The 15,305-nt window shown below is 47.3% G+C and overlaps 1 protein-coding gene across 1 annotated transcript in view; it reads right to left on the bottom strand.

Moving 5' to 3' along the window:
* Nucleotides 1-388: 388 nt before the first annotated feature.
* The window catches only part of LOC128699120 (homeobox protein CHOX-CAD-like), a 126,179-nt gene continuing 111,262 nt past the window's right edge, over nucleotides 389-15,305 (bottom strand). The window contains exons 3-4 of the mRNA XM_053791644.2: nucleotides 7,457-7,602; nucleotides 389-1,680 (exon numbers count right to left, since the gene is read on the bottom strand). Coding sequence (XP_053647619.1) covers nucleotides 1,456-1,680; nucleotides 7,457-7,602 — 371 coding nt within the window. The 3' untranslated portion in view covers nucleotides 389-1,455. The remainder of the gene's footprint in view (nucleotides 1,681-7,456; nucleotides 7,603-15,305) is intronic.

Below are 15,305 nucleotides of genomic sequence, written 5' to 3'. Positions count from 1 at the left end.
TCCCTGCAGGTATTATACCTTGACAGCCAGGTACCGCAGGACATTTAACAGTACCTGCGCTCGGAATATTCGATAAACTTGTGCTGGCTACCTACTTTTCCTTACAAGAGTAAATATTAAAATTACAGCCGTAAATTCATCTAATTCTGACAAAAATGAAGTCTACGATTTATTTCTGTACGCAGAAATAAAATCAGCGTGCTGTATTATGATTATGTATATATATATATATATATATATATATATATATATATATATATATATATATATATATATATATATATATATATATATATATATATATATATATATATATATATATATATATATATATATATATATATATATATATACAATCATATAAACACACACACATTGTTGTAATTTATCTTACACCTTAGACATCACTAGTAAAGTCTCTCGTGCCGTTACTACAGCGTGCCTTATAATTGGAGTATATTAACCTTGACCTTTAAAGACCTTTACAGTAACACCCAGACGGTCTTTTATTGTAGCGTTTACATGACTTGGTAACCTCGTGACTTAAAAAAAAGGAACACATTCCCTCTTATATATTGTCACTCATGGTATTTATTTTGCCCCGTGTGCATGTTGTATTGCATGAGGCTTGTGTTCAGCAGCGATGATCCTTGTGAGGATGTTTGTCATTGTAAAAATACCTCTTCCTCCTGGCCACACTGACTGCGTGTCCCTCACGCCGCATCTGTGTCACTATACACGTTATTTCCGCTTCGTCAGCTGCAAAACAAACTGTTTATTGTCACACTTCTCCACACAAACGTCCCACACTTATGTTATTGATCACACTCCTTCTCACAACATCCCACACTCATGATATTGATCACAATCCTCCCCACAAACGTCCCACACTCATGGTATTGATCACAATCCTCCCCACAAACGTCCCACACTCATGGTATTGATCACAATCCTCCCCACAAACGTCCCACACTCATGGTATTGATCACAATCCTCCCCACAAACGTCCCATACTCATGATATTGATCACAATCCTCCCCACAAACGTCCCACACTCATGGTATTGATCACAATCCTCCCCACAAACTTCTCAAAACTCCGGAGTTAATCACACTTCCTCCATCAACGGTCCCTCTCTCCTTGAGTGTCACGGTCCTGCCCACAAACATTCTACAACTCTGCTACCAAACCCATAATTTACAATATCCAGTTTAAAGATGAATATGTCATATCACATTTTTTTGAAGAGGTGGAATGGTAGGGCCGACACTATTAAGCACCAGGGACTGTATCACGACTATTGCCAACACTAGGTGGCACCAGGATCCTGGCACCCATGGCTGCCACAGGTGCCTTGCTCACTCCAGGTATTCGCATCCATGAGAGATGAGTGTGTCCGAGGCAAGGTCATAGGTCAAAGGCAGGTCACTGACTCCAATACAAGGCAGGCTCTGGTCAATCAAGCCCCAGGATGGGCTTCACATCCATCATTAGAGGCTTGGAGGAGGGCAGGTGCTGGGCGCTGGAGACGTGGGGGTGCATGGGTTGCATGGGCGGCACCGAGGTGACCGTGGGTGTATGGTACTGTACGCTCTCCAGCTTCTCCTTCTGCATGAGTTCGTCTCTCTTCTTCATCTGCTTCCTCTCCTTGGCTCGCCGGTTCTGGAACCAGATCTTGACCTGCAGCAGAGACAGAGAATGTTAGTTAAGGCAGGGGTAGAGATGTTTATTATAATATATGTGGCACATGCAGTGTTTATTTTGAAATAATAATAATAATGATAAAAATAATAATAATAATAATCGTTATTTACTACAAGTACATGTACAAGGTATACAGGCCTAGCTGACATCAATGACATACTACTATATAGAAAGCCACTTGTTATACTGAGCATTTCAGGCAAATTAGGTCGTGTCCCAGGATGCAACCCACACTAGTCGACTAACACCCAGGTACCCATTTTATTGATGGGTGAACATAGACAACAGGCGTAAAGAAACACGACCCATGTTTCTACCCTGGCTGGGAATCAAACCCAGACCCTCACAGTGTGAAGCAAGAACTTTAGCCACCATGCCACCATAGTGTCTATTATGACATATGTGATACATAATGTTGATTATGACATATGTGACATATGCCGTGCTTATTATTACATATGTTATTATTACATATGTTTATTATCACATATGTGACACATGCAGTTTTTATTATTATATTAACACATCGGCCGTCTCCCACCAAGGCAGGGTGGCCAGAAAAAGAATAACTTTCATCATCATTCACTCCATCACTGTCTTGCCAGAGGCGCACTTACACTACAGTTATAAAACTGCAACATTAACACCCCTCCTTCAGAGTGCAGACACTGTACTTCCCATCATGTGGGAGTGTGCCTCATCTGTCTCTCAGAGAGTCCCAACATGTGGGAGTGTGCCTCACCTGTCTCTCAGAGAGTCCCAACATGTGGGAGTGTGCCTCATCTGCCTCTCAGAGAGTACTAACATGTGGGAGTGTGCCTCACCTGTCTCTCAGAGAGTCCCAACATGTGGGAATGTGACTCACCTGTCTCTCAGAGAGTCCCAACATGTGAAAGTGTGCCTCACCTGTCACTCAGAGTCCCAACATGTGGAAGTGTGCCTCACCTGTCTCTCAGAGAGTCCTAACATGTGGGAGTATGCCTCACCTATCTCTCAGAGAGTCCCAACATGTCGAAGTGTGCCTCATGTGCCTCATCTGTCTCTCAGAGAGTCCCAACATGTGGGAGTGTGCCTCACCTGTCTCTCAGAGAGTCCCAACATGTGGGAGTGTGCCTCATCTGTCTCTCAGAGAGTCCCAACATGTGGGAGTGTGCCTCACCTATCTCTCAGAGAGTACTAACATGTGGGAGTGTGCCTCACCTGTCTCTCAGAGAGTCCCAACATGTGGGAATGTGACTCACCTGTCTCTCAGAGAGTCCCAACATGTGGGAGTGTGCCTCACGTGTCACTCAGAGAGTCCCAACATGTGGAAGTGCGCCTCATCTGTCTCTCAGAGAGTCCCAACATGTCGGAGTGTGCCTCATCTGTCTCTCAGAGAGTCCCAGCATGTGGGGAGTGTGCCTCACCTGTCTCTCAGAGAGTCCTAACATGTGGGAGTGTGCCTCACCTGTCTCTCAGAGAGTACTAACATGTAGGAGTGTGCCTCACCTATCTCTCAGAGAGTCCTAACATGTGGGAGTGTGCCTCACCTGTCTCTCAGAGAGTCCTAACATGTGGGAGTGTGCCTCACCTATCTCTCAGAGAGTCCCAACATGTCGAAGTGTGCCTCATCTGTCTCTCAGAAAGTCCCAACATGTGGGAGTGTGTCTCACCTGTCTCTCAGAGAGTCCCAACATGTGGGAGTGTGCCTCACCTGTCACTCAGAGAGTCCCAACATGTGGGAGTGTGCCTCATCTGTCTCTCAGAGAGTCCCAACATGTCGGAGTGTGCCTCACCTGTCTCTCAGAGAGTCCTAGCATGTGGGAGTGTGCCTCACCTGTCTCTCAGAGAGTCCTAACATGTGGGAGTGTGCCTCACCTGTCTCTCTGAGAGTCCCAACATGTGGGAGTGTGCCTCACCTGTCTCTCAGAGAGTCCTAACATGTGGAAGTGTGCCTCATCTGTCTCTCAGAGAGTCTCAACATGTGGGAGTGTGCCTCACCTGTCTCTCAGAGAGTCTCAACATGTGGGAGTGTACCTCACCTGTCTCTCAGAGAGTCCCAACATGTGGGAGTGTGCCTCACCTATCTCTCAGAGAGTCCCAACATGTCGGAGTGTGCCTCATCTGTCTCTCAGAGAGTCCCAGCATGTGGGAGTGTGCCTCACCTGTCTCTCAGAGAGTCCTAACATGTGGGAGTGTGCCTCACCTGTCTCTCAGAGAGTCCCAACATGTGGGAGTGTGCCTCACCTGTCTCTCAGAGAGTCCTAACATGTGGGAGTGTGCCTCACCTGTCTCTCAGAGAGTCCCAGCATGTGGGAGTGTGCCTCACCTGTCTCTCAGAGAGTCCTAACATGTGGGAGTGTGCCTCACCTGTCTCTCAGAGAGTCCCAACATGTGGGAGTGTGCCTCACCTGTCTCTCAGAGAGTCCCAACATGTGGGAGTGTGCCTCACCTGTCTCTCAGAGAGTCCCAACATGTGGGAGTGTGCCTCACCTGTCTCTCAGAGAGTCCCAACATGTGGGAGTGTGCCTCATCTGTTTCTCAGAGAGTCCCAACATGTGGGAGTGTGCCTCACCTGTCTCTCAGAGAGTCCCAACATGTGGGAGTGTGCCTCACCTGTCTCTCAGAGAGTCCCAACATGTGGGAGTGTGCCTCACCTGTCTCTCAGAGAGTCCCAACATGTGGGAGTGTGCCTCACCTGTCTCTCAGAGAGTCCTAACATGTGGGAGTGTGCCTCACCTGTCTCTCAGAGAGTCCCAACATGTGGGAGTGTGCCTCACCTGTCTCTCAGAGAGTCCTAACATGTGGGAGTGTGCCTCACCTGTCTCTCAGAGAGTCCCAACATGTGGGAGTGTGCCTCACCTGTCTCTCAGAGAGTCCCAACATATGGGAGTGTGCCTCACCTGTCTCTCAGAGAGTCCCAACATGTGGGAGTGTGCCTCACCTGTCTCTCAGAGAGTCGTAACATGTGGGAGTGTGCCTCACCTGTCTCTCAGAGAGTCCCAACATATGGGAGTGTGCCTCACCTGTCTCTCAGAGAGTCCCAACATGTGGGAGTGTGCCTCATCTGTTTCTCAGAGAGTCCCAACATGTGGGAGTGTGCCTCACCTGTCTCTCAGAGAGTCGTAACATGTGGGAGTGTGCCTCACCTGTCTCTCAGAGAGTCTCAACATGTGGGAGTGTACCTCACCTGTCTCTCAGAGAGTCCCAACATGTGGGAGTGTGCCTCACCTATCTCTCAGAGAGTCCCAACATGTCGGAGTGTGCCTCATCTGTCTCTCAGAGAGTCCCAGCATGTGGGAGTGTGCCTCACCTGTCTCTCAGAGAGTCCTAACATGTGGGAGTGTGCCTCACCTGTCTCTCAGAGAGTCCCAACATGTGGGAGTGTGCCTCACCTGTCTCTCAGAGAGTCCTAACATGTGGGAGTGTGCCTCACCTGTCTCTCAGAGAGTCCCAGCATGTGGGAGTGTGCCTCACCTGTCTCTCAGAGAGTCCTAACATGTGGGAGTGTGCCTCACCTGTCTCTCAGAGAGTCCCAACATGTGGGAGTGTGCCTCACCTGTCTCTCAGAGAGTCCCAACATGTGGGAGTGTGCCTCACCTGTCTCTCAGAGAGTCCCAACATGTGGGAGTGTGCCTCACCTGTCTCTCAGAGAGTCCCAACATGTGGGAGTGTGCCTCATCTGTTTCTCAGAGAGTCCCAACATGTGGGAGTGTGCCTCACCTGTCTCTCAGAGAGTCCCAACATGTGGGAGTGTGCCTCACCTGTCTCTCAGAGAGTCCCAACATGTGGGAGTGTGCCTCACCTGTCTCTCAGAGAGTCCCAACATGTGGGAGTGTGCCTCACCTGTCTCTCAGAGAGTCCTAACATGTGGGAGTGTGCCTCACCTGTCTCTCAGAGAGTCCCAACATGTGGGAGTGTGCCTCACCTGTCTCTCAGAGAGTCCTAACATGTGGGAGTGTGCCTCACCTGTCTCTCAGAGAGTCCCAACATGTGGGAGTGTGCCTCACCTGTCTCTCAGAGAGTCCCAACATATGGGAGTGTGCCTCACCTGTCTCTCAGAGAGTCCCAACATGTGGGAGTGTGCCTCACCTGTCTCTCAGAGAGTCGTAACATGTGGGAGTGTGCCTCACCTGTCTCTCAGAGAGTCCCAACATATGGGAGTGTGCCTCACCTGTCTCTCAGAGAGTCCCAACATGTGGGAGTGTGCCTCATCTGTTTCTCAGAGAGTCCCAACATGTGGGAGTGTGCCTCACCTGTCTCTCAGAGAGTCGTAACATGTGGGAGTGTGCCTCACCTGTCTCTCAGAGAGTCTCAACATGTGGGAGTGTGCCTCACCTGTGTCTCAGAGAGTCCCAACATATGGGAGTGTGCCTCACCTGTCTCTCAGAGAGTCCCAACATGTGGGAGTGTGCCTCATCTGTTTCTCAGAGAGTCCCAACATGTGGGAGTGTGCCTCACCTGTCTCTCAGAGAGTCGTAACATATGGGAGTGTGCCTCACCTGTCTCTCAGAGAGTCCCAACATATGGGAGTGTGCCTCACCTGTCTCTCAGAGAGTCCCAACATGTGGGAGTGTGCCTCACCTGTCTCTCAGAGAGTCCCAACATGTGGGAGTGTGCCTCACCTGTCTCTCAGAGAGTCCCAACATATGGGAGTGTGCCTCACCTGTCTCTCAGAGAGTCCCAACATGTGGGAGTGTGCCTCACCTGTCTCTCAGAGAGTCGTAACATGTGGGAGTGTGCCTCACCTGTCTCTCAGAGAGTCCCAACATATGGGAGTGTGCCTCACCTGTCTCTCAGAGAGTCCCAACATGTGGGAGTGTGCCTCATCTGTTTCTCAGAGAGTCCCAACATGTGGGAGTGTGCCTCACCTGTCTCTCAGAGAGTCGTAACATATGGGAGTGTGCCTCATCTGTTTCTCAGAGAGTCCCAACATGTGGGAGTGTGCCTCACCTGTCTCTCAGAGAGTCGTAACATGTGGGAGTGTGCCTCACCTGTCTCTCAGAGAGTCGTAACATGTGGGAGTGTGCCTCACCTGTCTCTCAGAGAGTCGTAACATGTGGGAGTGTGCCTCACCTGTCTCTCAGAGAGTCGTAACATGTGGGAGTGTGCCTCACCTGTCTCTCAGAGAGTCGTAACATGTGGGAGTGTGCCTCACCTGTCTCTCAGAGAGTCCCAACATGTGGGAGTGTGCCTCATCTGTCTCTCAGAGAGTCCCAACATGTGGGAGTGTGCCTCACCTGTCTCTCAGAGAGTCCCAACATGTGGGAGTGTGCCTCACCTGTCTCTCAGAGAGTCCTAACATGTGGGAGTGTGCCTCATCTGTCTCTCAGAGAGTCTCAACATGTGGGAGTGTGCCTCACCTGTCTCTCAAAGAGTCCCAACATGTGGGAGTGTGCCTCACCTATCTCTCAGAGAGTCCCAACATGTCGGAGTGTGCCTCATCTGTCTCTCAGAGAGTCCCAGCATGTGGGAGTGTGCCTCACCTGTCTCTCAGAGAGTCGTAACATGTGGGAGTGTGCCTCACCTGTCTCTCAGAGAGTCCCAACTTGTGGGAGTGTGCCTCACCTGTCTCTCAGAGAGTCCCAACATGTGGGAGTGTGCCTCATCTGTCTCTCAGAGAGTCCTAACATGTGGGAGTGTGCCTCACCTGTCTCTCAAAGAGTCCCAACATGTGGGAGTGTGCCTCACCTGTTTCTCAGAGAGTCCCAACATGTGGGAGTGTGCCTCATCTGTTTCTCAGAGAGTCCCAACATGTGGGAGTGTGCCTCACCTGTCTCTCAGAGAGTCCCAGCATGGACGCTAGCTCTGACTTCCTCCTGATGGTGATGTACCGGGAGTAGTGGAATTCTTTCTCCAGTTCGAGTCTCTGGTGGTCGCTGTACACAACTCTGTACTTGTCCTTCGTCCTCGTCTTGCCTGCAAAGTTGTGCTGGGGTTAGTGCCAGGCCTTAGAGTGCCTTATAGTGTCATCCCTTATGCTAGAAACTTACGAACATACGTATATTAAGAATACGTACACACACACACACACACTCACACACACACACACACACACACACACACACACACACACACACACACACACACACATACACACACACACCGACGCACCTTCATATATATCTTTTAATTTTGCTGTGGCTGTTAAGTGCGTCGTCGTACAACTAACACCTGCTGCTGAGTGCGTCGTCGTACAACTAACACCTGCTGCTGAGTGCGTCGTCGTACGACTAACACCTGCTGCTGAGTGCGTCGTCGTACGACTAACACCTGCTGCTGAGTGCGTCGTCGTACGACTAACACCTGCTGCTGAGTGCGTCGTCGTACGACTAACACCTGCTGCTGAGTGCGTCGTCGTACGACTAACACCTGCTGCTGAGTGCGTCGTCGTACGACTAACACCTGCTGCTGAGTGCGTCGTCGTACGACTAACACCTGCTGCTGAGTGCGTCGTCGTACGACTAACACCTGCTGCTGAGTGCGTCGTCGTACGACTAACACCTGCTGCTGAGTGCGTCGTCGTACGACTAACACCTGCTGCTGAGTGCGTCGTCGTACGACTAACACCTGCTGCTGAGTGCGTCGTCGTACGACTAACACCTGCTGCTGAGTGCGTCGTCGTACGACTAACACCTGCTGCTGAGTGCGTCGTCGTACGACTAACACCTGCTGCTGAGTGCGTCGTCGTACGACTAACACCTGCTGCTGAGTGCGTCGTCGTACAACTAACACCTGCTGCTGAGTGCGTCGTCGTACGACTAACACCTGCTGCTGAGTGCGTCGTCGTACGACTAACACCTGCTGCTGAGTGCGTCGTCGTACGACTAACACCTGCTGCTTCAAGTGAAATTTTTCGCCTGAGGAAGAAAATGCTTTTTGCAACAATAAAAACAACAGCAATATAACAACAGTAACAGCAATAACAAAATAAAAACAACAGTAACAAAAATAATAGCAAATATTACAAAAACAATATCAACCAAAATAACATCAATAACAAATATATCACAAATAATAACAATAACAATAGCAGAAATAAGAATAACAATAATAACAATATTATCAGTAATAACAATTACAACATAAACAATAACAACAGTATCAACAGTAATCATCACAATAACAACAATAACTCAAACAATAACGACACATACAACAATAACAATAGTAACGATAACTGTAACAATAACAAAAATACAACATTAACAACAAATTCAACAATAATAACAACAGCAAAAATAGCACCAACAATAGCAACACTAATAATAATAGCAACAATAACAACAGTAAAAACAACAGCAACAATAACAACAGCAGCAAATAATTAAAACCTTCACCAACAAAAGCAACCAGAAGACCTCCACCACTGTTAATAAAATCTACGAGTACAACAACAAAAGCTGCAATAACTGTAACAAACACCAAATTACAAAGAATAGCAATAACAACAACAATAACAAAAATATTTTAAGGGGGAAATCCTTAAACATCCATGTTTAGGGGCATTATTTTAGGGAAAACCCCTAAAATATTTATGTTTAGGGTCTTAATTTAAGAGAAACCCTAAAATATTCATGTTTAGAGTCGTCATTTTAGGGAAGAATCTTAAACATCCATGTTTAGGGTCGTCATTTTAGGGAAGAATCTTAAACATCCATGTTTAGGGTTGTCATTTTAGGGAAGAATCTTAAACATCCATATTTAGGGTCGTCATTTTAGGGAAACCCCTAAAAAGGGAACAACAGGTACATACCAGGGGATTGCTGGTCCTAATCCCTGCTTAGCAACGCTGGATAACAGGATAATCCTGAAGGCATTTCAGGGATTTAGATATGGCGCGATAAGGATGGGATAACATGGTCATCCTGATAGTGCAGGTGCGTATGTACTGGTTATGTACTGGTGGCACTGGGTTGTGTATTGGTGGTACTGGGTTATGTACTGGTGGCACTGGGTTGTGTATTGGTGGTACTGGGTTGTGTACTGGTGGTACTGGGTTGTGTACTGGTGGTACTGGGTTGTGTACTGGTGGTACTGGGTTGTGTGCTGGTGGTACTCGGTTGTGTACTGGGTTATGTACTGGTTGTACTCGATTATGTACTGGGTTATGTACCGGAGGTACTGGGTAACAACATAACGGTAGCATATTTCACCGAGCAGTCAAAAGATACATGGGAATTGGTCTTAACATGACCATATTAAAATCGCCGCCTCTTAGACACCATGTCATATATCGGAGGAACGGAAGACTGCAAAGCAGTAAGTGCGATGATAGTGAAGGTGGTAGTTGGTGAGGGAGTCTCTGGTAGTGTGAGGACAAGTGGTAACCACACCAGGTACCTCCCATGCCAGCACAAGCTACCATATTGGTGGTATAATATGTTGGTGGTATAATATTTGAGGTATACTATCAGCAGTATGATAGATGAGGACCTGGATATCCTCAGCCTAGGCTATCTGTTCAAAATTTACTTCTTGTGTAGGTTGGGGAGAAGCTTATTGGACGGGTCGAGGATTAAAAAAAAATAGTAGAAGGCTCTCTCCTGCGTGGCTAGGTAATAGTACGACCCGTTTTTATTATCTGTCTAATGGTTAAAGTTATAACTACATTTTTTAAAGGGGTGGACCGGTAAGTCAGCGAACACACACACACACACACACACACACACACACACACACACACACACATACACATACACACGCACACACACACGTGGTTCTGTGCTTTGAATACATAGTAGAGCTGCAAGTGGAGAGAATAACAGGAGTAGAATGGGAAAAGCCTGACTATAAAAGAGGGGACTACATAGGGTTGAAGAACTTCCTGCGGGAGGTCCAGTGGGACAGAGAACTGGCAGGAAAGCCAGTAAATGAAATGATGGAATATGTAGCAACAAAATGCAAGGAGGCAGTGGAAAGGTTCATTCCCAAGGGCAACAGTAACAACGGGAAGACCAGAACAAACCCCTGGTTTACCCGACGGTGTAAGGAGGCAAAAACAAAGTGCAATAGAGAATGGAAAAAGTACAGAAGGCAGAGAACACACGAAAATAGGGAGATCAGTCGCAGAGCCAGGAATGAGTACGCACAGGTAAGGAGGGAGGCCCAGCGACAGTATGAAAATGACATAGCATCGAGAATCAAGACTGACCCGAAACTGTTGTATAGCCACATCAGGAGGAAGACAACAGTCAAAGACCAGGTGATCAGATTAAGGACAGAAGGTGGAGAACTCACAAGAAATGATCAGGAGGTATGTGAGGAGCTGAACAGGAGATTTAAGGAAGTTTTTACAGTAGAGACAGGAAGGGCTGTGGGAAGACAGCACAGAAGGGAACATCAAGAGGGAATATACCAACAAGTGTTTGATGACATACAAACAACTGAGGAGGAGGTGAAGAAGCTCTTAAGTGACCTTGACACCTCAAAGGCGATGGGACCGGACAACATCTCCCCATGGGTCCTTAGAGAAGGAGCAGAGATGCTGTGTGTGCCTCTAACCACAATCTTCAACACATCCCTTGAAACTGGGCAACTACCTGAGAAATGGAAGACAGCTAATGTAGTCCCCATATTTAAGAAAGGAAACAGAAACGAGGCACTAAACTACAGACCTGTGTCTCTGACATGTATTGTGTGCAAAGTCATGGAGAAGATTATCAGGAGGAGAGTGGTCGAACACCTGGAAAGGAACAAGATTATAAATGAAAACCAGCATGGGTTCATGGAAGGCAAATCTTGTATCACAAACCTCCTGGAGTTTTATGACAAGGTAACAGAAGTAAGACACGAGAGAGAGGGTTGGGTAGATTGCGTTTTCCTAGACTGCAGGAAGGCCTTTGACACAGTTCCCCACAAGCTGGAGGATCAGGCACACGTAAAAGGAAGGGCACTGCAATGGATAAGGGAATACCTGACAGGGAGGCAGCAACGTGAAGAGGTATCACAGTGGGCGCCTGTTACGAGCGGAGTCCCACAGGGGTCAGTTCTAGGACCAGTGCTATTTTTGATATATGTGAACGACATGATGGAAGGAATAGACTCTGAAGTGTCCCTGTTCGCAGATGACGTGAAGTTGATGAGAAGAATTAAATCGGACGAGGATGAGGCAGGACTGCAAAGAGACCTGGAGAGGCTGGACATGTGGTCCAGTAACTGGCTTCTCGAATTCAATCCAGCCAAATGCAAAGTCATGGAGATTGGGGAGGGGCAAAGAAGACCGCAGACAGAGTATAGGTTAGGTGGACAAAGACTACAGACCTCACTCAGGGAGAAAGACCTTGGGGTGACCATAACACCGAGCACATCACCGGAGGCACACATCAACCAAATAACCGCTGCAGCATACGGGCGCCTGGCAAACCTGAGAATAGCGTTCCGATACCTTAATAAGGAATCGTTCAAGACACTGTACACTGTGTATGTTAGGCCCATACTGGAGTATGCAGCACCAGTCTGGAACCCACACCTGGTCAAGCACGTCAAGAAGTTAGAGAAAGTACAAAGGTTTGCAACAAGGCTAGTCCCAGAGCTCAAGGGAATGTCGTACGAGGAAAGGTTAAGGGAAATCGGATTGACGACACTGGAGGACAGAAGGGTCAGGGGAGACATGATAACGACATACAAGATACTGCGGGGAATAGACAAGGTGGACAGAGATAGGATGTTCCAGAGAGGGGACACAGGGACAAGGGGTCACAACTGGAAGCTGAAGACTCAGACGAGTCACAGGGACGTTAGGAAGTATTTCTTCAGTCATAGAGTTGTCAGCAAGTGGAATAGCCTAGCAAGTGAAGTAGTGGAGGCAGGAACCATACATAGTTTTAAGAAGAGGTATGACAAAGCTCAGGAAGCAGAGAGAGAGAGGATCCAGTAGCGATCAGTGAAGAGGCGGGGCCAGGAGCTGAGTCTCGACCCCTGCAACCACAATTAGGTGAGTACAATTAGGTGAGTACACACACACACACTCATGATAACAACGTATAAAATACTAAGAGGCATTGACAAGGTGGACAAGGATCGAATGTTTCAGAGATGGGATACAGAAACAAGGGGACACAATTGGAAGCTGAAAACCCAGATGCGTCATAGGAATGTTAGGAAGTATTTCTTTAGCCTTAGAGTTGTCAGGAACTGGAATAATCTGGAGAGTGAAGTAGTGGAAGCAAGTTCCATAAATAGCTTTAAGAAGAGGTATGACAAATATCACGAAGCAGGGAGAGAGTGAATTAGTATCGACCAGTGAAGAGGCGGGGCCAGGAGCTATGACTCAACCCCTGCAACCACATATAGGTGAGTACACACACAAATACACACACACACACAGTCCATCAATCTTTCTCCATCACTCTAAAGAAACTAGAGCACCTGTACTGCTTCTGTGGTGACGGACAAAGATTGATCAAGAAATAATGACTGATAGCAGGGTTGACGACACCCCTTGAGCAGGATAAATTGAAATAAACATTACTTTCCAGGTGTTATCAACCCACTGACTAACGAAATCATAATAACACGATTACAAACAAGCCACGGTACGGTTGGGGTTCGAACCCATTGCAAATGAGTCGTAAAATCCACAGGCCAGTTTGTTAACCACTGGGCCAGGTAGCTTTAATAAGATTCATCCAACTAGGTATATCTCTAAACACTATAGGGAGGTTAGCATGGGCCACCACTGTGATCACAAATTTTGACAGACCACCAGCGTGGCTGCGTCGTGCTCTAGCTCAAGTTCCATGATTTATCATCTCACTGATTTATCGTGGGTCGTTTAGGCACCACATCATAAAAAAATGTATGGAAAGCGAAGTATCAGTAATAGATAGAACATAGCAGCTGAAGTAACGACGGAGCAGAAATTATAACCCTGACATACTAGGGTCGGAAGATAGCATTACCGAGCAACGTACAACATTAACGAAGAAAAGACGAGAGGTAATGTGGAACGAAGATATACTTTATACCTCTAATGTACTCTTGATGAGTTCCGAGAGTTTTTCTTCTCCCGGAGCCCGGCCGTGGACCAGGCTCGTCTAGTGCTTGCCTGGTCAACCAGACTGCTGCTGTTTCAAAGATATATTCACCGAAGAAACTAGTAATACGCATAACAAGTAAACAAATCAGCTTTCATTCAATAATATCATGACAGAGACTTTGATAAGTACGATCATGGTGTAACAGCACAAAATGTATGGAAAAGGAATAACTGGAAAATAGGCAGATGGATATTTAATTGTCTAACGAATTGAACCCAGAGTGTAATAGCGAACAGAGTAAAATCGGAGGCTGCCAGAGTGAAATGCTCCGTTTATCAATCTCATATTCAACATAGACTGAGACATTAGTCATAGCATCGTATCATCATTTGTAAGCGATATTAGACTGTGCGTGAGAGCGGCAGACATAAGATATTAGACTGTGCGTGAGAGTGGCAGACATAAGATATTAGACTGCATGAGAGCGGCAGGCATAAGATATTAGACTGTGCGTGAGAGCGGCAGACATAAGATATTAGACTGTGCGTGAAAGTGGCAGACATAAAGGACGCAGCGAACCTTCAGGCTGATACAGACAAAGTCTTCCAGTGGACCACTGACAACAACATGATGTTCAGTGAGGACAAGTTTCAGTTACAGAGAGAGAGAGAGAGAGAGAGAGAGAGAGAGAGAGAGAGAGAGAGAGAGAGAGAGAGAGAGAGAGAGAGAGAGAGAGAGAGAGAGAGAGAGAGAGAGAGAGAGAGAGACAGACAGACAGACAGACAGACAGAGGCAGAGAGACAGAGAACGAGATCATTTCTTTATTCCAAAGAGGACATTTAAAATCTTTTAAGATTTTCTCCACAGTTTAAATGTTATGTCGGCTCCAGGCAGGCAGAATCTTTACATCTTTCAACAGTAATATTTTGAGGTGTGGAGCACCAGTGCGGCATGCAAAGAGTACGTAACCTTTATTCGGCGCATGTACACACCCTCATTTACAGGCTATCTCCCCCAACCAGCGAACCAGGTTGCTGAGAGTTGATGATGGGGCCCCGTCGTTCAACTAGTCACCAGGTTCCAGCCAATAAGAAGATGGTTTTGGAAATCGCAGAGGTTATGTGGGTACCACTCTCCTGTCTGCGCTTGTCATTCCCATTCTAGAGCTGGTTGAAGCACAGTCTGCTATCTTGTGGCTTCTATTTCTGCCTTACTTACCGTGGAGTGCACTATACTTATCACTGTACATAGTGTACATATTGCTGTTCTAAATTGGTGAAGGATAATATAAGTCTAAACTTTTTCTGCTGTGTTTATTTTTCTCCCTTTACACCCAGGATAACTGGCCATTTGGATTCCTGGGTTGTAATATGGGGGCCTGTCCGGGAGCTGAACCCGGGACGATGCAGGCTACCGTCCGCCTGTATCTTGGACCTATGCTAGCCCGACTGACTGCTGTCTCACTCTGAGTTTAGGGTTTGGTTTTTAGTCACGAGAAAAGCTGAGCTCTATCTAAGAGTTGGATGGTGGAGAGAAAAGGCGGTCCCATTATTTTGTGCCATGGTGGCACGGTTACCACTGGGAGGTGGCAGCCTAATCCTGAGCCTTCTCGGGGTGGGGGTGTGGCATGCAAAGAGTACA

Source organism: Cherax quadricarinatus, chromosome 54 (assembly GCF_038502225.1).
Source record: "Cherax quadricarinatus isolate ZL_2023a chromosome 54, ASM3850222v1, whole genome shotgun sequence".
In the NCBI taxonomy this organism is placed as follows: domain Eukaryota; kingdom Metazoa; phylum Arthropoda; class Malacostraca; order Decapoda; family Parastacidae; genus Cherax; species Cherax quadricarinatus.
Note: the sequence above shows the minus strand (reverse complement) of the source record. Positions and strands in the feature narration are given on the sequence as shown.